The sequence below is a fragment of the Sardina pilchardus genome, chromosome 24 (assembly GCF_963854185.1).
Source record: "Sardina pilchardus chromosome 24, fSarPil1.1, whole genome shotgun sequence".
NCBI lineage: Eukaryota > Metazoa > Chordata > Actinopteri > Clupeiformes > Clupeidae > Sardina > Sardina pilchardus.
The window spans coordinates 11,427,774-11,454,479 of NC_085017.1; the positions used below are offsets into that span (position 1 = coordinate 11,427,774).

General features: G+C 40.3%; 2 protein-coding genes across 2 annotated transcripts; one reads left to right on the plus strand and one right to left on the minus strand.

Annotated features, from left to right (window-relative positions):
* The first annotated feature begins 1,426 nt into the window (after positions 1-1,426).
* Positions 1,427-15,588, plus strand: fam83hb (family with sequence similarity 83 member Hb). The gene is made up of 6 exons (XM_062529462.1): positions 1,427-1,626; positions 7,650-8,141; positions 9,990-10,154; positions 10,330-10,454; positions 10,705-13,321; positions 13,929-15,588. Exons 2-6 carry the CDS (start codon positions 7,686-7,688, stop codon positions 13,947-13,949), a joined length of 3,384 nt encoding a protein of 1,127 aa, XP_062385446.1. The 5' UTR covers positions 1,427-1,626; positions 7,650-7,685; the 3' UTR covers positions 13,950-15,588.
* Positions 15,589-16,355: 767 nt separating this feature from the next.
* Positions 16,356-25,028, minus strand: si:ch211-199g17.9 (uncharacterized protein LOC108180085 homolog). The gene is made up of 10 exons (XM_062529489.1): positions 24,888-25,028; positions 24,515-24,559; positions 23,399-23,458; positions 22,861-22,935; positions 22,716-22,763; positions 21,640-21,694; positions 21,427-21,516; positions 18,826-18,889; positions 18,667-18,733; positions 16,356-16,708 (listed from the first exon to the last, which is right to left on the minus strand). Exons 1-10 carry the CDS (start codon positions 24,901-24,903, stop codon positions 16,605-16,607), a joined length of 624 nt encoding a protein of 207 aa, XP_062385473.1. The 5' UTR covers positions 24,904-25,028; the 3' UTR covers positions 16,356-16,604.
* Between the last annotated feature and the right edge of the window lie 1,678 nt (positions 25,029-26,706).

Genomic DNA, 26,706 nt, shown 5'->3' on the forward strand with positions numbered 1-26,706 from the left:
ATTGTGGGAGATGTCAGTAAGGATTCACGACAAACAGAGAATGCACTGTTGCCTCTGACCCTGAGACTGTTTACACAGGACACTTTGAGTCACATTCAAACAGAAAGGTCTGTGTGTATATGTATATATATATGTATGTGTGTGTGTGTGTGTCTCTCTGTGTGTGTGTGTGAAAGAGAGAGAGAGAGAGAGAATGTTTTTGCATGTGTGTGTGCTAAATAGGTAGCAGTCCGACTCCAGCCTCTCTATTTGTATGTTGTTACAGAGAGAAATATGGGGGAGGAGAAAGAGACTGGTAGAAGGAGAGTTGTCTGTGTATGAGTGTACTGGGTGTGGCGTGGCAGAGCTGGCACATTCCTTGCTGAACCACACCTTTCAGTTGCTTCCACTATCTGAGCAGTTCTTTTTTTCACCCAAACTCCACGCTCCGTAATTTACACATGCCTGGAGCTTCAATATACCTGCAGGTGTACAGCGAGACTGAAGATAATAATGTTATAAGCATTATAGTAACTGATGTTTAGGTTAACTGAGTGTATAGCTCTGTGTGTGAGAGGGTGTGTGTATGTTTGTGTGTGTATAGGGTGTGTCTGATTGTGCTCATGCAGATAATTTACTTGCACTTTGAACGAAAAGTACACATATAATACCTCACACAGGTGACACACCCACCCCCTCTCCGTTTCACATACTGACATTCTAATTTTACGATAAAGACACTGCCAAGGTCAGCTCAATTTCAGAAAATTCACCCGATCACTCAGCTGTTCATGAACCGGTGTAGTCTACATCTACATGATACTCAGGACTACACAGTAGGCCTATACCCAAAACATTACCATCTCAGTATATCCACTTAAATAGGCAAGGATACGTATTAAACATTTGGGGTTCATCACAGTATACCCACTACAGTTAACTAGACTACTGTAGCCTACACCACTACCTCAAACCCTTAGGCCGGCTTGAGAGAAAACGTTTACAGAACAGCTGGGTCAGACAACATGGATTTACTGTCCTAGGTAGGCCTAGGCCGTACTGTAGGCTGAGTAAACCCAGGGATATTGAATGCATGCACGCCACAGTTTGAAAGTCTTGTAGGCCCTTCTCCACAAATATGTGTGTGGTGCATATTTTCCATCTGCTTCTGATACTTTTTATAGGGACTGTGTGCGAATGTGTCTGTAAGCGCGCACACACACACACACACACTCAGAGAAACAGAGAGAGAGTTGAAGCAGATAACATTTATCTGTAACAATGGACTAACAATATTGATATCAGGTGCATATCTTATAAATGAAAGTCAATGAGTCAAAGATTGTATAACCTCGGTGAGACAACTCAAAGAACCTTCTATTTTTTTGCAGTGGCGTGACGCTCCGTGCCGTGGGAGGGGCCTTTAGATTCCAGACACGGGAAGAGAACGAGTGCTAACTTTTTCCCTCGTCAAGAGGTAGGCAAGCCTACAGGCAGGCAGGAATCGGCCGAGTGCGAACAGGTTTTGCAGAGCTTGGGTGGAGTCCGCAGTGATGGCAGGAATGTAGTCTTGGACTTCGTATGGGAAAAGTGGGAACGGGCACTGGATACACCGGAGTTCGAAGCGACTGTAATCCAAACGATTAGGTAAGACTCCGCTTGAAGAAACTTGGGCTATGTAGGCTATACAGGCAGCGATGTTCTCATGATATATAATGTGAAACGATATCATAGGAAATCGAAAGACTGTACAAGTTATCTTTGTAAGTTTACGAAAACACATCATAACTTCAAATGTGAATTCTAAACTGCATAGGCTGTGCCCATCTCTGACTGTTCATGGTGCCTGAATGTTCTTGAATCAATACAATAGCAGGGCCAGAGTTTTTGTTTGGAGATAGGATAGTTAACGATCCAGTTTTAACTAACGCTTGAACAGGGAGGATATCGTTTCCGAGATATACGCCTTTATCTTCGTTCAAATGCGGCGAAGGACAAGCTTAGCTTACCTGTCACCTGACGGTTTGAAACGGTCGAGTATCAGTTGACTCCATGCATTGTGAGAGCAGATTCGTTACATTTGACTGGACGACAACAGACCTTGTTGCAGTGCCTCTCATAATCCTTGAGTGCAATGATTTGGACATAAGATAAATGGGCAAGGAAACCAGAAGCAGACCAATGTAAGCTTACCAAAACATCAGTGTTAAAGAATATTAAAAACAGGTTTAATTTGACATTGATCAAGTAGGCATAGATAGACAAAGGCCATTGTTACTGCAGTGTTTAATGGTTTCATCTGCAGCATGAATTGTGTGCCTTATTGGCAAGTCTGAAAGTCAAGCCTTTAGGCCTATGCCTGCATCATGAATAGGGTAGGGCTACTTTGGCTACAGGACTTCATATTGTTTTTATTATACTCCTCTTGAGGGCATTAAAAGCTTCTGAAATCCATGATTTATTCAGTCAGTTGACGTGTCTGTATTGCACAAATTGGCTGTAGTACTATTATACTTGTAGAAGTTCAGTGGAAGGCCTTTGGGAGGGGCAGAGACAACGACACACCCAGTTCACTTGTCAAGACATCTTTCATTCAGTACCTCTACAGGAGATTGCACGTTTGATTGTCTATCCCAGTCACACATGACAACTAAAGGTCATGACATTGTCAACTTGTTGCAGAATGGCAGGATCTGTTGGTAACATCAGAGGTAATGATTCAATCAACTGGGTATCAGAATAGTATCAGTATTGATACTGACATTATTACATTGATCTGTCTAGTAGGATAGACATCAAAAGATACACATTGTTGCTAAACCTACTTGTTGATAAAAAGACAGATCATAACTATTTCTGGACATTATTAAAAAAAATATCACAACTATAACTATTCAACAACAATGTAATGTATGCCAGAGCGGTAGATAAAACAGTGGCGACACTCCCATAGACCTCCATTGGAAAAAATGGCAGTGCTTTTTCCGCGTTATGGGACTTTTGGATCTATTAACAGCCAATCTCTTGGTCAGTAGTCAATGAGTTAATTGATTACACTCTCCAGCATCCAGAAGTACATCCCACCCTCCTGCGATTCAGCCATTCAGCACAGGTTTTTTTGGAACTTTTGATCGTGTGGCGGCAACATCAAAGAGTGTCACAACTCTCTCTTTCTATGGCTCTGATGTATGCTGGCAGAATGATTATTCATGGATTTCATCAGGTCCCCTTCTACAGGTGTATTAATCAAGCATCATGCAGTCTACGTTCATAATCTTGATTGTATTCACCTGTGGGAAGGGACCTAATGAAACCCATGATACATGTTGTTCAATGTCACAATGTTCTGGGAGCTGAAGGTAATAGCCTAGATGCAGAGTAATACAACTTGGAGGTCATGATTTTCAATTATCTGTGTACCCTGTTGTCTGGTGTTTTGACTAGTAGCCTGTTGTAGGCTTGTTGAAGAACCTTTTCTATCTGCCACTCACTGAGGCCGTAAACCCCTGAACTAAGTAACAGACTAGGCTGCTCTTTCATTTCTGAAGGTTCTCCTACCAGACACACAATACAGCATATTGAGTAGCCTTCTAAAAGAGGTGGAAAAGTTCAGCTTCTGTAAAAGTCCAACAATGTATTGGATCTACCTGTGCACTTAACACAGGTGATCTCACCAATTAGCTGCTTTACCTGGCTGAAGAGTTGTGTTAATTAGAATCAGCTGGTTAATGGTTGGCACAGATATGTGTGGTATAGGACTTTTACTTTCTGAAGTTGGACTTTTCCACCTCTGCCTTCTTACCAAAATAACCATACTAACAGACAACGAGTGGAAACGAGTGAAGGAGTTATCTCCATTTCCATAACTATTCATATTACATCCCATCCCTAGTGCCATACTTCTCATTGCCTATGGGAACATATCCCTTTGAATTGACAACAAAGAACTATGCATTAATTTGCAAGTTAGCCCCAAAACAACAGCTAATTGAAACATCTGGACAGTAAATCGTTTGAAAACAGAAAATGTTCCAGGTCTTCTAATGATGACTGGACATGACAAATAGGCAGCGTTACCACATGCTTTCTCTGTTTCAACCTTTGAGTGTACGGATACATGGCCAGCTAATTGTTTACATTATGAAACTTCTATACAAAATCCCTTGATGGTTATATCATGTAGTGTAAACTTTAAAAGGTGAGGCTAATTTACAACAGCCCTCCACGTAGGGAGCATATAGGTAAGGTAAGGTAACTGTATTTACATAACACATTTAATATGCAACCCAAAGCACTCATACTTCAGCTGGAGCTCAAATTGAAACTGCAATTAAGTCAGAGAGCCCTATCTGCCATCTAAACTGGCGATTAGAGAGCTGTTGTCGAGTAACTCCGTTTTTTTTGTAATTCTATGCTTTTTATTTACCGTACAAGAATATATTTCCCATCAATGGGTTAACTAATTTTAATCATGTCTTCCCAGCACAGTTAATTATCAGGAGATTCAGGACCTCTTTGATATCACATGACAGACAATGTACCCCTCAGACAGCACATCTGTTGAGCAAAGATACACTACACAAGACTTCACAACTTCTGAAGAAAGGACAGAGAACACAGTAAAGCTAGAAAACAGATAAGCAGAGGCCATAAAGTGATGAGATAGACAGGAGCACTGGACCCTTTGGTCACTAGAGAGACCACACAGTCATACCTGTAGAGTACAGTCAGAGCACTTGGTCAGAGAACACGTTAAAAAGGAAACTAAGAAAACAGAGAAGAGATAGTGAACAGGGACTAAATTGAACTTGTAGTTGTTGCACAAGTAGCATATCGTAAAGAAAAGAAGACAGAACTAATGAGCCTGCCATATGAGGATAATAAACCTGATAATTCGGAGCACCTGTGTTGCTTGGAAAGGACAAAATCAATGATACTGTATAACATTTCATTGACTGAAGCATGAATGTTTATGCTGTCCTGGAACAATGAGGTGTACCGTATGTTTAATCAAACAGCCACTCTTCTATTCTCACCTATTTGAGACACCTCCACCTGCAAGCATATTTTGAGTAAAATGGGTGTATCCAGAACACGGCAAAACACTCAGCTCACAGTAGGGTGGCCATTTTCACATGGTATAGCTACAATAATGCAGCTGGAGCAAACTGAGCTGGAGAGGATACCTTTTTGTAACACACAGACTAGAAAATATGTAATGAATGTGGAAATTCACCCATATGTGTGTTTGTGTATGCGTGTTAGTATGTGCCGTATGAACGAGTGTTTGCTATGTAGGCCCTACCTGTGTGTGGGTAGGGAAGGTCCTGAGAATGAGATGTTTAAAATTCATGCGCGTGGGTTCAACCCAGAAAGAACAGGAAAGCCCTGAGGAACAGGAACACAGTCATGAGTCAGTATGTCTCAGTCTGCCCAATTAAACCTGTCGGCCTCATCATGATTGTTCAGTCCGGGCAGGGTTCTGCTGGGTTCAAATGTAAAAACATATGTCAATATATTACAACGGCAATGTTCTTAAAGCACTGTAGAGTGGGGGGTGGGGGGGTGCTGCTGCAGCATAGAAACTGTAGAAAGCATTCCATTGAAGCAGTGCTGTTCTAACATGTTTTTAGAACAGATGAAGCAATATTTCCAGTATTTCTTTAACTGATACATAACATTTTACCTAAGAATAATGTACATATATTTTCACAAAGTATTCATTGTTGTTGACTTACCAGTAAGTGTATTATAAGTATTTTGTAATGAATGCACTCACAAAGCATGATGATGACTAGGCCTAACATTTGCGACAAAATAAAATGCATCAGATTGTTTTTGATTGGAATGTCCTAACCAGAACAGTGTGATACAATGCCTGTGCTGTGCAATATGGATACTGGATTCACAGAACGTTTTACACAGTTGTGATTGATTTATTGTTGTTGTGCTGTTGAGTTTGGCCACTTTTGATGTACCGTAGATTGCCAATGATACAGGCTAGAGGGGCTGCACAGCTGTAGCATGTGTGTATAGATGTGGAGTATATTGTGAGAAAACTCATGCTAGTTCTTTGAGTAAACATCTTGGTTAGAGAGTAAGAGAGTCTTGCTGGTAGTAAGTTTTGTGTGTGCATACATGCATGAACACAACTTCACAAAGGGTAATCTCTGATGTCTAGATGGCATGAAATGGAGAGCTGTAATTATTGTATGTGGAAGTGAATCCTGCTGGTGAATCACCCAGTGCTTAGTCACAAGAGATTTCTGTGTGTGTGTGTGTGTGTGTGTGTCTCTCTCTCTCTCTCTCTGAGTCACTTTCTGTAATCCACAATTCTGTGTCTACCAACCACAAACCACGTTGCCATGACAGCCGGGCAAACACACCCATACACTCTACTCTATTCTAACGTATGCATGGATGTTTTGTTTCAAATCTCAAACTAGAAACTTGTGGAAAATGTGGACCACATTTTTCCCTCAAGGGGAAATAATGTGCAGCACTGGAAATAGACCATAATGTCTTTTTGCCAGTTTCATGGACTAGTTTCTGTTGAAACAAACTTGCCTGACAAGCCTGTACACATCAGTTCCATATGATCAGGCTCTAAAGCCAATTTTTACAAAAAGTGTAACCAAATACGTTTTAGATCTGATACTTAGATCTGGTTCTGATATTTTGCACTGAGATTCCTCATGACTTCTCTTTGAAACCAGATATCCTTATTTGGCAATGCATTGAGAAATCTTCAAGAGAAGTCAATACTAGGTGGCATGACCAGAGTATGTTACATTTGGTTTAGTCCACAGCCATTAACTATTCACATACACACAAGTGAATGTTAGTTGTCATTGTTGTAAGATTCAGAAAGACGTACAATGCTCCAGTGCGTTGTTTGCAAGATGAGAGCAATTCATTCAATTTCAACGCCTCATAACCACAGACAGGTTCCTGAAGGTCAGAAGTGGGCGTGTTAGAGGGGATTGGGTGTGTCAAAGGTGTGCGGGCATGCTAAACGTTGGGTGAGTCAAAATAGGCAAAGTGTGACGAAGGATGTAGAATTCCTTTCAAGGTTATTGTTATTGTGGAGATTTACATCTAGAATGCTGTTATGAAAGGCTTGAGCATGCCTTGAAAAAGCGTTAGACCTGCATTTTTTGTCCAACACCTCATAATGTCTGGACTATAATCATGTTGTGAAGACAGACCAAGTGCATGATTTGGTCACTTGTTAATTATAGTTGTAAGTTCTTGTTTGTGAGACTGCATGTTTTGTTGGTGTCGTATTTGTCTAATAATTTTTTAACATGTCAGAATTTTTTGAAACATCACACACACACACACACACACACACACACACACACACACACCATCTCTTCATGGACCTCACCTTTGCTCTAATTAGTAACACTGTATATTCAGGCAGGAATAGGTAGATTTAGATAAACAATATACGCTAGTATATTTTGAGACATTAATTAATTTTTTTTATTAATTTTTTTTAAAATTTAATTTATTACTGTAGTTTAATGGACACTTGAGCACAAGGAATTTCATTACTTATACATGCTTATTTATGAGTACATGACAATAAACTTTGAACCTGAACTCAAGATCGACATTTTGTCCTGTCTCAGTTAAACTAAATCAGTGTTGAATTGTATCCTCAGGCCCACCTCTCACGGTCCTGTGCCTCAGTGCCCACAATGCCTCACCGGTCTCAGAGTTCGTCTGTGGGGGAGAATCCCTTGGATCCAAACTACCTCCCCCCCCACTACCGTGAGGAGTACCGGTTGGCCATTGATGCACTTGTGGAAAATGGCATGGAGGGCTACTACGAATTCCTGCAGAGCGCTAATGTGGTCGACTTCCTCTGCCAGTCAGAGGTGGAGCACATCAAGAATTCCATGCATTCACCAGAGACCCAGCAGGCCCCCAGCGGATCTTTACCCCAGCTGACGTATCACCAAGCAGACCAAGATGGCTCCTCTGACACCTACTGGCCGCTGCATTCTGACCTTGATGCACCAGGCCTTGACCTTGGCTGGCCACAGCACTCATTTGTAGGCCCTACAGAGGTCACGACCCTCGTGAACCCCTCCGATCCTGAAATGCCGAGCATCAAGGAGCAGGCACGGCGGCTCATCAAAAGTGCTCAGCAGGTGAGAGAATAATAGAACATATGATAGTTGCAAAGATATTGCAAAGATTTGTTTTGATTTTTGCAGCCAAAAGTAACCAATATTGGAACTGATTTGGGGAAAATGACAAACTGATTTTTATTGCAATTGAACATTTTATTTCTGATAATAAATATTTTTTTTAGAGTCAAGTGCTCAGAGACAGGTTTCACATTGTGCTTTAATTTTGGTAATCTTTGATCATCTTTAGTAGTGGTGGGGGAAAAAATCGATTCTGTTCAGTATCGCGATATTTTGTGCATGCAATTATATCGATACGAGTAGCTCAAAGTATCGCAATACTTAATTATATAATTTAATTATCTATTTTACTTTTATTTGAGGCGAGTTTACTCAGGGTTTACTCTGATCACATTAAATATGCTAGATAGATAGATATATAGATAGATAGATACTTTATAGATCCCCAAGGGGGAAATTCAAGATATTACGCTCACAAGGTGGCGCTTGTTGTGGCGTTTTATTTTGCATTCAACGGCAATTTCAAATCGAAAGTGTGGGTGTGTTTCGGTTTTCAACAAAAAGCAAATAGTAAGGACCTTAATATGCACCATACCATGACAAAGTGAGTTGAACAGTGTTATTTTCCTTATTTTTTGTAATGCCTTCGAACAATATGAGAGACATGAATAGCAATATATCGCAGAATCGAATCGCAATACCTGTTGTATCGCAATATGTTTAGAATCGCAATAATATCGAATTGTGGCCCAAATATCGCAATAGTATCGAATTGTCATTCTTTTGCCAATTCCCACCCCTAATCTTTAGTAAAGATAATCAAAGTGCTACTCTTATTTGGTGTTTCTGTCTCATCAACAGCCATTTCTCTGCGTTTATGATTAAGTGTCACACAGACACGGTTCCTACAGTCATAGAATACATGCAATTTTGCAATGCAACAAGCAATTTTGTATTTATAGGCTGTGAAAAGTCATCGGGCATTATCATGGGGTCATGGGGCATTGTCAAGGTCATTGAAAAGTCACGTTTAGTAAAAAGTCACAAGTAAAAATGTGTCAGTGAAAATGGGTGGGAATCGTCCACAGAGGATGACATGAGTTAAAAACAAACAGACAAACAAACAAAAACATAGATGCAACATGATTTACCAACTAAATGCGAATTGGTCAATATCAGCACCAGCAGCAACGTGAGCTACCATGGAGTTCTTTGTGGAAACTCGCTGGACTTTTCCTTTAAGTCAAAACTTATCAAGGTAACCTCAACTCAGGAATGAGGAACAAACTAAGCATGTCATTCTTCCTGAATGTAGAGTAAATCTAGGGTTCATAGAACTCTGAGTACAACATTTCTTTGCCATGGGCAACTTCACCATTCAGGTGTTAAAGATGTATTCACTTTGTTATTTGTCAAACTTATTATTTTGATTATTAGTTATTATTTCCATTGAATTGTATTTTTAAGCAATTGTATTTCTAAGTACCTTTGAAGATTAAATCAAATTGAAGACTTTGTATGTCCCTATTTGGTCAGAACATTGACAGGATTTACTTTTGTAATTTCAATGAGGTGGAAATATGTTACATGATAAATTAATACATTGAATAATAACACCAGCCAAGCCATGATGATGGCTGATGATGCATTAAATCAGACTGAAAACAGATCAGTGCATGTTAAGGTCGAAATGCCCAGCATATTTTGAAGATCTCCTCGTTGAGGCCTGGACTGGATAATGTGATGATAAGCAGACATGTTATTTGACAGGCCTTATCTTTGTTTTTAAATATTTGAAGTTGCCTAGTCTAAAAGGTCATTCTTTGGATTTTATTTTTTTTTCGCCAGGTCATCGCCGTGGTAATGGACGTGTTCACTGACATTGACCTCTTTGCTGATCTCCTGGATGCGGCTGCACGTGGCGTACCTGTCTACATCCTTTTAGATGAACAGAATTCTCACTATTTTGTTTCTATGGTGATCAGCTGCAAAGTTAACCTCGAGCTGATTCATGTAAGTTTTACTCTGGCAATTTTCCAGAAGATAAGGTGCCATGACTCAAAAGTAAAAACACATTCTTTGCTCTGCTCACACAAGTTGCTGACTCAGTGAGGCATCATTTTTATGTTGAGATTACTATACCCTTTTATCAATACATCTTACAATGTAAATCTTGTTTATGTTGTAGATGATGCGTGTACGGACAGTATCAGGTGTCACATACTTCTGCCGGACAGGAAAGTCATTTAAAGGTCAGGTGACGGACCGTTTCTTACTGACTGACTGTAGAGCTGTGCTCAGTGGAAACTACAGGTAAGAACAGACACATTCCTTGGAAAAAAGAAAAAAGAGTGTAACAACCAGTCCACTGCTACTATACTATATACTATAGTATGCCTGTTGTAATTCGGTAATTCTATATAGATCCTGTTCACTCCACACAAGACATGATTATTCTATATTGTTGCTGCAGGCATTTACCATATTGATTTCAATTTTGCTCATATTTAAGGAAACAGGCACATAGCAGTCACACTAATCAGTAACACTTGTTTGTTGACAGCTTCATGTGGTCTTTTGAGAAGATCCATCGGTGCATTGCTCATCTTTTCCTGGGGGAGTTGGTAGCCACTTTTGATGAAGAGTTTCGGATTCTTTTCGCCCAATCACAGCCCTTGGTAGTGGAAAATGCACTTGTTCCTTCTGATGGCAGTGGGTACATGGGCAACCAATTTGGCATGAAAAGGACTCAGTCCCTGCGCATGCAACGTGGCTACTTTCGCCAGGCAGAGATGTCTGCGTATTCGTTTGGTGACCGCATGGATTCCGGACTGCCCTTTAGACGTGAGGATCCCTACCGTCACACATTAGAGGTCGGTGCAGCAGGCCTGCAGATGGGCAAGTACTCCTCACAGCAGTTCCGTATGCAGCAGGGCGTTGTGCAACAGGGCCGCTCCATTATGGCCTCCCAGCAGATAGAGAGGAATGCCTTCAAGAGGCACAGTTATGCTGAGGGGACACAGGAGAGCTACTCTTCCTCCCGCCTGTACATGAAACAGCGCGTCATGGGCAACCTGGACGAGATGGATCAGCAATACCAGCGGGAAAAACACATGTACCAGGCTGAGGGCTGTTACGAGCAGCTCCGCAGCCGTGCTTTACAGCAGGACCAGCACTCTGACTCAGGGTACCCACCTGAGTTGGAGCCACCGTCTGACTACGATGCCCTGTCTTCTGATGATCTCAAATCTGGACAGTCTCACCCACGTGCAGGGCACTATGACCGAACAAGCCACAAAAGACCTACAGCAGGACAGACATATGCATGCCAGAATTCCCCAACACAGATACATCCGCCAAGGCTTCCTGGGGCTAAGCAAGAGCTTGAAGCAAAGGACCCTGACGTAAAGCAAGGAATGAGGGACTGGAGAATCAGCTCCTACCTGAGTGCGTATGAGGACGCAGGGGAGGAGTGCTTAAATGAACCTCTTGGTCCAGACGCTTTTGATGAAGTCCAGCACCATTCAGATGAGAGGGGATTTGAAAATAGGGAGCGACCCAGCAACCCCCACAGGCCCAAACTGGACCTTCGTCCAAGATTTGGTAAACCTATCCTACAAGAAAGGAAAGGTTCTAAGGATCTCAGCACAACTGACTTTGAGTCCAAGAGGAGGTCAACAGATTCTCTCTCGTCTTTGGGAACAGAGGGAGAAACAGAGCCAAGGGAACTGGGCCTCACAAAACATGAATCCTTCCGGAACCGAATCAACCCAATGCTCCAAAGGAGCTCTCGTCTACGGTCTTCACTTATTTTCAGTTCTTCAAAATTAGAGACGCATAGTACCTCAGGCAATACGGAGGAAGAGAGTGATCTAATAAAAACCTCCTCTGCAGTGGCTGAAATCCTTGAGAAGAGGAGATCTTTATCGAGGGAGCCCTTTAACTGGAGCAAGCACAAGAAGACACACGCTGCTGATTCAGACAGCAAAGTTGTTACACTCACTGATGAACCTAATAAAGACCCCAAAGAGGTTGCAAAAACAAACAAAGAGGAATCTGCCATTACATCCATAGTGGAAGAGTCAGAAAAGCCTGCAAAACCAGAGGCTAAGCTAAACATGAATGATCCTGAAAGCCGACTCCTGTACTTCAAGGAACTTGCGGCTAAACGAAAAGCAAAAACAGTTGAATCCACCACAGACAAAAGTAATCAACCAGCACTGAAAAAGTCAGATCTCCTTAACACTGACACAACTGCTGATAAACTTCCAGAAGTGAAACCCACCAAAACAGAACCACAGACAGACAAGCCTCTTGTGGCAACTTTAAAACCTAAACCTTCTGAGCTAAATATTGAGAAGCAGATCAAAAACAGTATAACACAGAACGAGGAAAACCCTGATGTAAAGAAAGATTCTGCAGGTGCAAAAACTCTGAAGCCTTTCCCCTCACCAAAGTTTTTTAAAAAGGACCCACTGAAGTCTTTTAAAACCTCCTCTCAGTCACGTCGTATGTCGGGTGATGAAGACATGCAGTCCGATGCCACGGATGCAGAAAAGAGTGAAATAAAAAAGATGCGAAGCCAGAGTTCATCTAGCATGTCTCGCGCTGAATCCCGTGAGAGTCTCACTCGCCATGGCTCCAACACCTCACTCAACACAGAGGGACAAAAAGACACCAAAGCTCTTGACTTCCTTAAGAAACAGACACAGAGGCTCAAGGGTATCCTTGGACCAAAGGGTGAGAAGAAGACATCAGGAACACTGACTTCAGACAGTAAGAGCATGAAAACAGTTCCAGAAATCAAAGAAGAGACCGCAGATAAAAATTCCTCTGACAATCTTCCAGAGAATCATAAGGCTACAACCAAACCAAGCCAATCTCGGTATCAATCCTCTACATCCAATGTGATCTTCAGTAGTAACCTCAGGGACGACACTAAAGTAATCCTGGAGCAAATCTCTGACAACAGACAGAAGAAAAAACAGATTGATGCAGCTGGGACTGATGAGGGCAGTGGCGACGCTGGTCTAGCGTCTGATCTGGAGCAAGAGAACGCTCTCAAATACCAGGTCAAAAACCGGTTTAGTCGGACTCCCACCAACCCCGAAGAGCGTGAAAACCTGCTGAAGAGAATGGAGAGCATGCGAAAAGAAAAGAAAGTGTACAGCCGTTTTGAGGTATTGTTTCATAACATTTTTACTGAGAAATTAGCTAATATGTGTATTACATAAACAAGTCTTGATAAGAAAAAATGAAAAAGCATTTTTTAATTTTGGAAAAAAGTATTATGATGATTATGAGGTCACAAAAACAGTTTCTCTTGTATATCCTGTTTACTGGAATGGTAACCTAATTCATGCTTCAAATCTAGAGTAGCCAGTTTCATCTGCGCTTCAGTAAGTGTGGATTGATTGATTATACCAGAGCATTGTAGTCTCTCTAAAGCAGTTCTCTTGCTACAAAGCTTCTGTGAATTCTGAGAGGCACTCAGAGGATATCTGTGCTTCTGCACTCCTTATAGACCTGAATAGTCTTTCAATTTGTCAATAGTATTAAGTTACTGAGTATGGGAGAAGCTCAAGACCACTTTGATGTTGTGGCCTAGATCACAGACAAACAAGACATCTGCTGACATGAAAAACGTGTTCACTGTTCCTTTTTGTGATGGTACTGTAACTCTATACAGGTCATGGGAAAAAGAGACATGAGTCAATAGACAGGTTTGGAGGAAGAATATAGAGATTGCCATGCACTCACTATGTTTAATCTTTTTTCTTTTGCCAGATGGGGAATAACTTGGGATAGTAGAGCTAATGAGCTGCTACCGTTCATCTGAAGAGTCCTTACTGGGATCTATAACAACAATGTTTTATTGTAACAACTAATGAAGATGATACAAAATTCAGTTGCAAAGATCAACCAACTCTGGATCTCTATTCTGTAAACCAACACTCACCTGCACAACTGTGCTTGCAGTGTGTAGGATGTTTGAGATCAGATACTACATCCTGGCAGTGCCAACGAAAGTCTCTTTTGTCAACTCACCCTGGCCTTATTTGGGAACAGGACTACTGTATTTGACACAGATTGGACTTGTTGTGCAGTGCACAGAATAAAATTCAAGCCGACACATGGACACTCCATATAGTCACGGCAAACAAGCGTCAGTGACTGAAATGAGTATATATTTAAAAAAAAAAGATGGCTATGATAAAGTCTACATGCACCATGTATATGTACATATCCCCCACCACCACAGAACAAAGTTTACCCAGATCATGTGCCAACAAAAACTGCTGTCAAAGAAAGCCAAATAAGGCTGAACAGTCTTGAAAATCTTTGGCAAAGCTAAACCGGAGAGATAAAAAAGAGAAGCAATGATGAAAGAGGAAGTGACATAATTGTATGGGCAAGAAGTGGTGCAAGCACCGAGGTGCAGGAAGAGAGTCAATGACATGTAAATATGATGGTTGATGATAACATATTTTTTCACATTTGGGACAGTTAAAAAGGACAGACAGATTTGTGTTTGAACACAAGCACTGTACCTTGATTTGTGGTCGTTAATTAAATAAACAAGAGCGATAGACATGATTCTTTTGAGGGAAACCACTCAGGGAGAGGCCATGCCCCAACTAACCAGGCAACCTTCTATCCAAAGGCACAACATAATGCATTTCTCCACAGAACATCTGGTACAGCCACATTTACACGGACACTTCTGTTCCGATTAGAAACGGTTGAATCGAAATAAAAAGTGTCATATGATCACCTCAATCAGAATGAAAATTCCTGATCTGATCTGAATTTTAATCGGAAGGAAAGAGGTGGCGTAGTCCATTCCTATTCCGAATATATATATATATATATGCCATATGTATACAGTATATGGTACAGTATATAAGCCATATATATGGTGATTCGGATTGACTTCTCTATCTTCTCAAGGAAAAGTAGACAACAGCAGCTATTCCGATCAAAGATTCAAGAGCGTTTGAGAGTACGGAATAGAATCTACCCCATGTAAACAGACGGTACATTTTTCAGTCAGAGTAGTGCAATCGGAATGACAGAAATACTGTCCATGTAAACGTGGCTACTCTGTTTGCACTTTTTTTTTTCTTTAAAAAAAGGTTTATCATTATTAAGGGAAAGGAGATAGGCCTTTTCAACAAGGGACCACAAACTGTGCGAGACTGTACAATTTTTTTCTTTTTTTTATCAAAAACTAAAAGAACTGTAAAAAGACTTTTACTATTAAAGTGGCCCAGTAGGTGTTTGTTGTAGTATTTCTGTTTATACATGTATTTAATCAGACAAATGGGACATGAATCTCAATTTTCAAACAGTATCTGAAGCGATTAGGAAATTACTGCAGTTGTTTTATATGTCACACTTTTACAGGGAAAAAAACTCCCATTAAATGTTTGTCTTCCCCTTGTAACAGAGTTTTTGTGTTATAGTTTTTGTGTGTGTCCTTGGAATAATGCGCCCTACATACAAGACTGGTCTCTAATTATTAGTTAGGAGAGACATTATATATACAGAATTTCCCTGCGTTATTCGCCATGTATACTATACAGCACATGCACCACATTCACTGTAATGTGAAGCAGACTTCTCAAAACAAACCTACAACGATGACAGCATACAGAGGCAACACTGGAAACTGACTTTTTAAGTTCTGTCTCAGCTGAACCTTTTTGCTACTACCACCCCAAGAAGTGCAGTGAGACCTGGCCTCCTAACCACGCCTGTCTCCATTTCCATGTGAACTCTCCCAGGATGTATTATGAACAACCGAATACCTTATACGGCGACCTTAGCTGTGACTAAAGGAAAACGTTAGAGAGAAAAAAAAAAAAAACTTTTTATACATCAAACAATGATGTCATTGAGTTATAATGAAATTGCGACTTCTCCACTGAGAAATTCTAGCCAAAATCCTATCACACCTGATTCAATTGCTAGTTGGATACATGCATTTGTCCTGGGCGAAGTATAATTGGTAGCATGAACCAAAGCACATGGACACCTACAATTTGCACCCTGGCAGACAGCAGCTTTCTTTCAGCATTCGCTGAGGGAAAGGAGCAGCATTAGGTTTCACTTTATCTGAAGCAGCCTTCTGAGTCAGCAACATACAGAAACAATTACCGACTGCAATGCCTGTTACCCCCTTGGAAAAATCAGGATAGCTCACAACAGAAGTAATTTCATTATGACTGTTGTATTACAGTTTTGTTTTTTTAGAATAAATGATCAAACATAACCAACATTACAATGTACATAAGTGAACTTAAGTGAACAACAGTGAAAAATGTCTATGGCAAGGACACTGCAGGGACCCTGGGTGTATAATCATGGTGGCTCATCTCCAACATTCACTGGAGGAGTCATCAATATATGTCAGTAAACGCATCGCACACTGTGATGGTGTGTTGGTGTGTGTTCGGAGACTCACACCGCTGTGGTAAGCAACTCATTATCTCTAGGCAGGGCTCCATTACAGATGTCACTCAGTTCCTCCTGCTGTTGAGCCAACTGCTCCATCCTGTGTTTCTCTACAGGAGCACAGGAAGACAAAAGCACACACACATTACATTCATGAAAATGGTCAAAGCACAAACTGACAAGACAACTTCTGTTGTCTGCATCAAATTCCGCCTGATCCCATAAAGCATAGAATGACAAAAACGTAGCAATCCTTTTTGCTGTCAAACTGAGCAACCAACATTCAGTAAACCCAGGTAGTTTTTAAAAAACTTTTGAAAACAGACTTTTTAATAAATAAACAGTAAATCAGTAAATCTGTTAAAGCGTAGACAGGGTTTACAAACGCTTTTGCACACCTCTTTTGTGGGGACAGGTGCGTTGGAATAGGTTACCCAGTTATACCGCAGAGAATACCGCACACTGTCCATTACGCATGCAAACATTTATTCAGTATTCACAACGTTTCGGTCAAGTGGTCATAGGTGAATTTCACCTGAAGAAGGTCTATGACCAAAATGTTGTGAATAATGAATAAATGTTTGCATGCGTAATGGAGAGTGTGCGGGATTCTCTCTTTCAAAGTGTAGACAGGGAAAACAGACTTTGTGCCTTGTTACATCAATGTATCACAACATCATCTACTTCGGTTAAACCTTACTCAAACCAGGCTTCTGATTGGCCAATATAGCTTTCACTTAGTGTTACATTGCCACCTGTTGGTTTGGCAAGCTCTTGACAACTGTACAGTCATTGACAAAAGTGTTGTCACCCCATGCTAAAGTTTACTAAAAAGAGGAATATAAAATCATCTTTTGGAAATTGATTTTAATGGCTTATGTAATAAAATGAGGAAAAATCCGACCTTTAAGGACACACCAATTTTCTATGTGAATGAATAATGTATCATAAATAAATAAATGTTCTTCCCAAAATACTGGGGTCAAAAGTCTTGTCACCCCTATGTAACCCTATGGGAATTTAACACATAGGGTTAACATAGGGGCAGGCAGTTTTTTATTTTGAAAGGCTACTTATTTCATGGATCCAGGATACTATGCATCCTGATAAAGTTCCCTTGGTCTTTAGAACTAAAATTGACCCACATCATCACACACCCTTCACCATACCTAGAGATAGGCATGGTGTTTTGTTCAGTTTCGTTCAGTTAGCCTATTAGCCTGTTTGATGCTCATTGAACTCAATGCAAATGAGCATCAAACAGGCTAGCCCAGTTTATGAGCATTTAATTCAACTGTCACATTAGCCTGATATACTGATGAAGTCTGCTTCACCTTTTGCCGATCTAGGTGGTTCAAACTGCACGCATTCTTCATCAAAAGAACTCGTCATGTCTACGTGTTTGTCTTATTTCGCTAACTTTCATTATTAGAAGAACACAACCTATGCTACGTTGCTACACTAATCTCAGCGTCTTTTTCTAATAGAAGTTGAAAGTTTTAACTAGCCCACCTGTGAAATCCCTCGGCATCTCTTCTCGCCAGAATCACTATATTCCACCTGACATCTCAGACGCATCTATCTGCGCTCACAACAGAGGCTTGGCGTGCGCGTTCTGTTCGCGTTGCGTCTTTGCTTCCACTAATGTTTATTAAACGCATAGGGGCTACATTCACGCATCCCTTGCTGATCAGACACGTTTTAAATGCGGCTCTAGAAACACCTCAAGATGCGTTAGCGTCTGCAGTGCACATGATTTCTAAACTTAGTTGTAAATTAAATTCACCTTGACACCCCCCCCCCCCCCCCTAAATATTTTCTCATCGGATCTGCACGAACCATGTAAGTCACCTATTTTTGATTCAAAACGGCGAATTTCGCCGAAAGGTGAGGAGTTTGCATGCCTGATAAGCCATTAAAATCAATTTCCAAAAGATTATTTTATATTCCTCTTTTAGTAAACTTTAGCATGGGGTGACAACACTTTTGTCAATGACTGTATATGCGTGATCTGCGTATAAGAACATTGAGTGATCACTGTGGCAAAATGATCCTCAAAAAAACTCACCAGCTTTAAGGAGCTGAGCTGTAGCATTTTCTGCAGTGAGGATCTCTGCTGGAAGTCTCTGGGGTGTCTAATAGAAGAGACATCAAATCACTATTTCTCCCACCTATCACCCACATATCTGTTTTGAATATAATATTTAACATACTCAAGACAACTCACAAACATAGAGAAGAGACTTTTGTGTTGAACCATTAACTGCTGCAGTTGATTCTCAAACTTCATCCTGATGGAGAAATGTAGCACAAGCACAAATATTCTTCATTAATTCCGCTGTGCTGCCAATGTTTGACTGGTAACAGCTTTCATCCCACTCATAACTCACAACAAAACCTTTGTGGTCACTTAGACACAGTGATGGGCAGTAACGCGTTAGAAGTAACGCGTTACTGTAATCCAATTACTCTTTTCAAGTAACGAGTAAAGTAAGGGATTACAATGGCAAAATCAGTAATTAGATTACCGTTACTTTAGGCTGCGTTACTGCGTTACTAAACTGCGATTTTAATTGCTTTGTGAGACTGTCTGGTGACAATCAGTATAATGTCCAACGCATTGCCAGAGATGTAAACAACAGACGAGACAACAGAGTGCGGGAGAGAGCATGACCATGCTGCATTTAATAGCCTACGTGAGTTGGGGTTTTCCTAAACTTTTATCCATAGTTCGGGACTTGGACTTCTTTTGCTTATCTTTACTTCACTTTTATTGTTCTTTCTACTTTCATTTCATTCGATGACTTATGCTTTCACTCTGGACTGATGCTTCAACTAAAATGTCTTTTCAAATTCGAAATTGGGGTCGTTGACGTTAGAACTTGTTTTCGGTGGACATAATTAAGTTTGTACCGTCGGAGTCTTTGCGAGACAATGAGCAAAATGTCCGTAAATAATAGAGCCTGTATCATCTGCGTTCTCTGTAGTCAATTTCAGACATAACCCCTGCGATAGCCTATGAGGTTTGCCAGACGGAGGTCCGACTCTTCAGTTAATTATAGGCTACAGAATCTATGTATGTTTGAGTGAGGGGTGGCGCAGAATGCGGCCGCTGTCACAGGACTTACTGTTTTTATTTTACCACCGACAGCGCGCCCGTTCCGAATATTGTTGCAACAATGCAGCATGTATTCTGTTACATCCGCAGCATCGATGAAAGATTGGAGCGTGACATGCAGGTTAACTGAGCAACGTTTAATTGAAACTCAGCAGTGACGCTCGTTGTTCATTTCACATAATCTGAACGAATTCACGTTCTTTATTTACAAATGTGTTGCATGCAGTTCACAGAACTCGTTTATGCACAACACTGCATTTGATTCTATTTTATATTGTAGCGCCTCGGAGAAGTTAGGAGACAGGGAGGCTGAATGTCGTTCCAAAAGCTCCGGTAATTTATTCTCTCAATAAATTACAGGCTAGTACGGGCAGCAGGAGGTGTCCACTCAAAAACAACAAAGTGCTCACTGCTAATACCTAATTTGCTAACTCAGTCACTCAATCACTCAACACAACTCACTCGCACGTAATTTACTTCAAATCTGATAAAACTTAGTAAACGTCTTAGAATCCCTTATTCTAATCCCTCCCCTATCAATAACTAACCTATCTGATCCCCTAAATATTCCCCCCTGGACACCTCCCCCCAATCACAACACATCAGAACTGATTGACACATTCTATGACACAGGAGGGAGAGGGAGACACAGACGCGCACACACACACACACACACACACACACACACACACACACACACACACACACGCGCACAGACCGGGAAAACAGGAGACACAGGGGAAACAAACAGAGCAGTCCAACAAGGGGCCTATAGCCTCGGCGCTACAATATGATGGAATATGCAGAAAGAATAAAATTAGTCTGAAAGGTGTATTGCTCAGGTTGTGTAGACTAGTTAGTGTGTTTTTGAAAAGTAACTAAGTAAAGTAATTGTAAAGTAACTAATTACTTTTGGGGAAAAGTAATCAGTAAAGTAACGGGATTACTTTCTTGGACAAGTAATCAGTAATCAGTAACTAATTACTTTTTCCAAGTAACTTGACCAACACTGCTTAGACACGAATGTGGTATGGGCACAGCGGCTTGCACCACAGTTCCTCCATTATCCTAACGTTTAGTAAACAGTGCAAAATGAACAAAAACTGTGTTGTTCATACACAGTCCTGGCTCTGTAAATAGGAAACAGACAAAGTGGCCTGGCCATAACCACTAGCCAAATTCCAGCCAAATTCCCTCAACGCCACCCTTACTCTTACGTAACCTCCTCAGTCAGTGCAAGTACACAAGAACATACACCTCACAAAACATTTCCCTCAATATGTAAACACATACAGTAGCCTCTCATTAATGGATGTTGACAAATTTGTTGGCTTAGCCTTAGGATACCCATCATGTATACAGAATGACTTTCATTGATAAAAAATGAGTTGTAAAAAATGTGTCATATAGATTTGTAATTAATGTATTTGGTAGAAGCACATGAAGTGTTCTGTCTGCAAAATTAGATCTGTTACACTTAAATTCTCATACTTTTCCAACTTCCTTTGATGCCACTGCCAAATCTACTGTAACTGGTTCAGCTGTACTTGCAATGTCACTGTGGTTACCTGGAGGCTCTTCTCATCACTCTTCTCTTCATTTTAGAGTAAAGCTAAATTATTAATTTCATATGTCCTGGCTGCTATGCTTGCAAGCAAGCCAGTATGCTCATATGAAGCGCTGGTGTTATTTGAGCTGGTTTATTGTTACCTTGTTTTGCGGTGTTTGAGTGAGGCTTCTTGTATCCGGTATCGGTACTGTTCCACAAGTTCCTCTTTCTGCTTGTTCTGCTCCAGCTTTCTATGAAGAACACATGAAGAACATGTTCTCATGTGGGCACACTTCTGAAATATAACTTTAATTGACGGCATTGAAATATAGCTTTTACTCTTATCACACAGGCAAAAAGACCTATGTGCCCACCTCTGTGACTCCTGGTCCAGTTCTTCACATTTGAACTGCAGTACTCTATGTGCCTCTGGGTTAACAGACAAACAGAAGTAAACGGAGGAAGACACCTATCTCCATGACTGGAGGCTTGAGATCACATGCAACATAATTACAATAACCTGTCTGTTGGTGAAAAATATGATACATCATGTGATTTCATACAGTTTATTTTCATAAGCATTATTAATATATAATTAATAACAATATAATCACACTAATCTTTCACTTTCGACATTTAATTTTGCCATAGATTTGCATATCACTGAACATACAGCTAGATAATACAGTATCAACTACTTGGCTAAGCATAACAAACTTTGAAACAAGATTTGCTACTTCAAAGAGACTAAACCCAGAGATGACCGGAGCATTCAGATAACTTATAAACATATTTTATTGTGGTGCACAGTCATTTGACTTTGAGGAAGACGCAGTGCATCGAAAAGTCAGTCGATTGTGCACCACAACAAAATAAGTTTAGAAGTTATCTGAGTGCTCGTCATCTCTTAAAATGGCCTATCCAGCTTCTCTGATCCTGGGGTCCTGGACTGTGAGCACCAACAAGGCTTGAGCGCAAGTGACACACTTCTTACAAGTTAAACTTTGAAACAAACCAAAAAAAAAAAAAAGTAAACACATGGAATTCATTTACCATTCTTTCTCTACAATGCATGAAATACAATGCACTTGTCCCAGCACCATGGAATACCGTGGCAGCTAGTGTAGCACACAACATCGTCATTGTTCTCTTATCATTTGTCATTTTATCTATTCTCCCTCCCTTGCCTCCTTAGTCCTCCGGCTCGTTCCCACTGATCTAGATGAAGAATGATGGGGCGGCAACAATGGGATAGTCTATCCAGTGTTCTTTATAGATCAGTGGGAACGAGCCGGAGGACCGAGGATCAAGGAGAGAGGGGAGAGGTTGAGAAGGGGCCAAAGTGTTTGGCTATCTACTGTTGATAATGCAAGAGCATGTGTACTTTGACATCAACTATGTAGTCAAGTGTGGTGGTTGACTGGACAAAAACCAGAGGAATTAAGCATACCTTCCTTCTCTTTAAGGATCACATCAAGCTGAAAGGCCTCTGAGCACACTAGAAACACAAGTTTTCTGAAGTTAGCAAATTTGTGTATTTTGACCGTACACCATTAATACACAGAGACTCTCATCCACCCACACACATTACTCACAGGCCTCTTCTTCTTGTTCTAATTCTCCTTTGTTTTTTTGCATCTCCCACAGTTCCTCTTCCAGAGTTATTTTAGCTATGCACAAAACACACAAATTAAAAACGTGAAATGAAATAAAATAAAATTGTCTGTTATGTCACAGACAACTTCTCACAACACATATGATTAGACTACAATATGGTCAGAGACGGTTTAACTAGACAATCTTTGATATAATGGCTGATAAAAAAAAAAGTGAGTGTCTAGTAGAATTTAGAGTCCACCAGTCACTTTAGCAGGTGGAAGAGGAAGTTCATTTCCACTCCTGGTACCCACTCACCTCCCATAACAGCATATGTGGCTGACATAGCAAAGCTTATACTGACTAGTACTCAAAGTACTCTATGGCTGTTACCCAAGGTACCCTATGGCTGTTACCCAAAGTACTCTATGGTTGTTACCCAAAGTAAATGGGCAGAATTGAGGGTAAACTTGTTAAGATTTACCTGTCATTCAGAAACAGGAACCTTAAAGTTAACTTATGCTATATTCACAATACCTTGCTGTAGTTTTCTCAATTTCACAACGAGATCTTCCACTTTGGGCTCCTTTCCAATCTCTGATAAAAGCAAAAAATATGCCTTAGGTCATACTTTAGCCTATACGTCCTCTCTCATATTAACATTAATAACAGAAGTTACACAAGAAATCCATGGCTTTCTGCTTGATTCTGATCCACATCTGATCCTTTTCTACTTCGGAAATATAGTGCACTAATTAAAAAAAATATCACAATGAAACTTACCCAATTGATTATTTACATTATTACTGTAAAAAAGTATTACAAGTTAGCTATATTTTAATGTTATGCAAATATGCAAATTAATTCAATGATCATCTGATTTGCGTAAACTTAAATAAATAAATAAATAAATCTGAACATTGGAAGCCAGCATCAAAATTACGTTGTCATTGTGATACTCCCACTTTGGTTGGAGTTTGGATTTCAGTTCCATCGTGAATAACTGCCCATAACAGAACTCTTTCTGTTAACTCATTAATTTCTAATGAGTTACAGGGTTCTTTTTCTTATGGTGTAGGAATGCACTGCCGTCTATGACCTGTTTGTGTGTAGGCAATCTGTGCTGTACCGTGATAAATACAGCTACATATTGTTATTGTGTGTATTATGCAAAGTTTAAGTTTCCCACTTAACATGCTTGACCTCAAGTGGTTGGATTTGTTGATATCTAAGAAGTGACTGTGACAAGTTGGCTTGGGGGCTGATGGTGGTGTGACATTGTTTCAACATTGAAATTCCACCTCCATTTGTTATACAGCCATTCCATCATTGGAAAGTTTATTATATTTATTTGTTAAAATGTTATATCAAAGAAATGATAGAAAATACATATTTTAGTGTGCTGTAAAGTGGTTAGTAGAAATGAATCTGAATGGGCTACAATCGTTAATCGCAATCGGCCGCGAAAATTGTAGCAAATGCCTCATTTAAGAGACAACATAATCATGAAAAAGTCATAACTATGAGAAATTGAGCCTCCCAGGAAGTGTCTTCTCTCAAGGGTTTACCAAAGATCCTTATTCAACCTGATTCTGAATTCCTAACATCATTCAAATTTCATGACAACATGATTAAGTACCACAACTAACTTACCTTGTTTCAATGACAATTTCATCAAGATATCATCGAGGGAGAAGCCTGAGTACATGATAAAGATGGTCAGATGACTGCATAATTCAATTGGGTCAGTAACAACCATTGGCAGTAAAAGATAACTGATATAAGCTGTTTTAACAACGTTAGCCTTGCTTGGCGATCACTGCTACTGTTAATTGATTTTGGCTTCAGTAAGAACATACTAAAGCTATTCCACCTATTTCAACAAATGTGATAAATTAACGTTTGCTGCTGGCTTAAAGCAGGTTGTAAGTTGTCTTCCTGGCTAGCTTGATAGCTAACGTTAAGTTAACGTTTTACGGTTAACTAGGAGGGAAAACATTTCAACTTCAACTGGACAATAACTTACCTGCCGATGAACTCATAGTTGTAAATGCCTTAACAGTAACGTTTCAGTATTAGATCAATTTGGTTTCGTTTGTTGTAGCCACACTAATACATTCACCTTCTAGGCAAAATGACTAAAATTGCTTGGCCCTGTTTCTTCCTTCTCACGATAGGTCACGCTCACTTGAGGTCGTAGCTGACTCGACCTGAGAAATTTGGATTCTAGAATGCAAAAGAACATCACTGTTCTGCTGCGAGGTCTGCTCATAGAAAAAATTAAGGGGACACAACCTTTTTTACTGTCTCAGGTAACTATGAAGTAATGTAGCCTGATGAAACGAGATTTAAACTAACTGACTATAACAGTGACAGCAAACACAGAGACTTATCCAGCAAGTGACAGAAATAGGCCTACATATTATTTGACTGAAACAGAGTGCTCTGTGCAGCAGTGTCCTTGTTGCAGATTTTTCTTCGACCCATTTAACACCTACCAAAATAACAACCTCTATTTTAAAGAATGGAAAGTCTGTCAAAAGATCCAGAAAGATTTTAGGAAGATACCTTGAAAAATAAAGTGTCATGACATGACCCCCCCCCCCATCTCTCTTTCTCTATCTCTCTGTATACCTTGAGCTCTTACCACAGGTCACAGATTATTAGGCCTACTGTATGCCACCATAATTGAGAGTGGCTACGTAAGCATTAAGAGATATGATTCTAGTCTATTTATTGACATGTCATGTCAGTGGTTCTTGCATCGGACTTCAATGAAGAAATAGACACTTCATGTGACCTTGACCTTAGACCCCATGCCCTTGTAACCTTTATAGTGATAAAAAAAAAAAAAAAACCCACTTCAAGCTGGCTGGGCCGATATCATGCAAATACTACAGGCATTTTTACGCTAACAGCCTTTGGTGCATTTTAATTGAACTGTAGTGCGTTTGACTCAGGTCGGACTCCGCACACCAAATGAATCGTTACTGGACCTCCAAACAAAAAGAGGTCTAGCAGTGTGGTCCCGATAGTGAGCAAGTAACCCGAAACAAATAGATCCAACAGTCTTGTTGATATTAATTATGAGAGTTAAAAGGAGAGCTCAGCATCTTTAAAATCATGGCCCCAGAGTCTAACACTAGAGGCCTGGCCTCTCTAACTGTTGGCTGCAGCAACTGGAGCTAGGAAGCACTGATTCATTGAGACAGAGATCTATGTGAAAAATAGCATGGTAAATTTAAATAAATAAATAAACGGCACACAAGATTAGTCCTAACATGAACAGTGGACAAACATGTCTGTGTGAGGAGGTAGATGTTTCATAGAGGCAGTGTTTCATAGATGTATGGTCAGATGAGTATGGCAACGCAACTCCCATTTTTTTGCCAAAAAGTAATAAATGCAAACCACGCAATAGCAGATCAGAGCCGAGATCTCCCCTCTAAACTGACTGGCCTCGAAAGGCCAAAAAAGTGACCTGATGGAGCAGTGTGCTCAATTACGACACAGTTTTGTCCGTCTAGAAACAGTGCATGTGAAATTGAACAGGACCAAAGTCTGTATTCAACATTGTAACAATTTCTTACCTGCCGCGGACCAAAAAGTCGAAAACGTCCTTAATGACTAATGATCTCAAGTGATCTTGACCTTGAGTAGTAAACTAGTCCCTAAAGCATTATTTAGTGATAAACTGGGAAAGATTCTTGAGGATCTGTTAAGCCATTTGAGAGATATCATAAACATTGTATGATATGTAGGAACTTACTGTATGTGACCTTGACCTTTAAAGCTCACAACCTTGATGATGTAGTGAGTAATTGTTCCATACTTTAACTTGTACT

Excerpts from the sequence above, each read along its gene's own strand:
- si:ch211-199g17.9 (XM_062529489.1), bottom strand. Across the intron at positions 21,517-21,639 it reads CTGGACCAGGAGTCACAGAG|AAAGCTGGAGCAGAACAAGC; the intron begins GTGGGCACATAG and ends TGTTCTTCATAG. Across the intron at positions 16,709-18,666 it reads AGCTCAGCTCCTTAAAGCTG|AGAAACACAGGATGGAGCAG; the intron begins GTGAGTTTTTTT and ends GTGCTCCTGTAG.
- fam83hb (XM_062529462.1), top strand. The coding sequence starts at position 7,686 with ATGCCTCACCGGTCTCAGAGTTCGTCTGTGGGGGAGAATCCCTTGGAT. Across the intron at positions 8,142-9,989 it reads TCATCAAAAGTGCTCAGCAG|GTCATCGCCGTGGTAATGGA; the intron begins GTGAGAGAATAA and ends TTTTTTCGCCAG. Across the intron at positions 10,455-10,704 it reads GTGCTCAGTGGAAACTACAG|CTTCATGTGGTCTTTTGAGA; the intron begins GTAAGAACAGAC and ends GTTTGTTGACAG.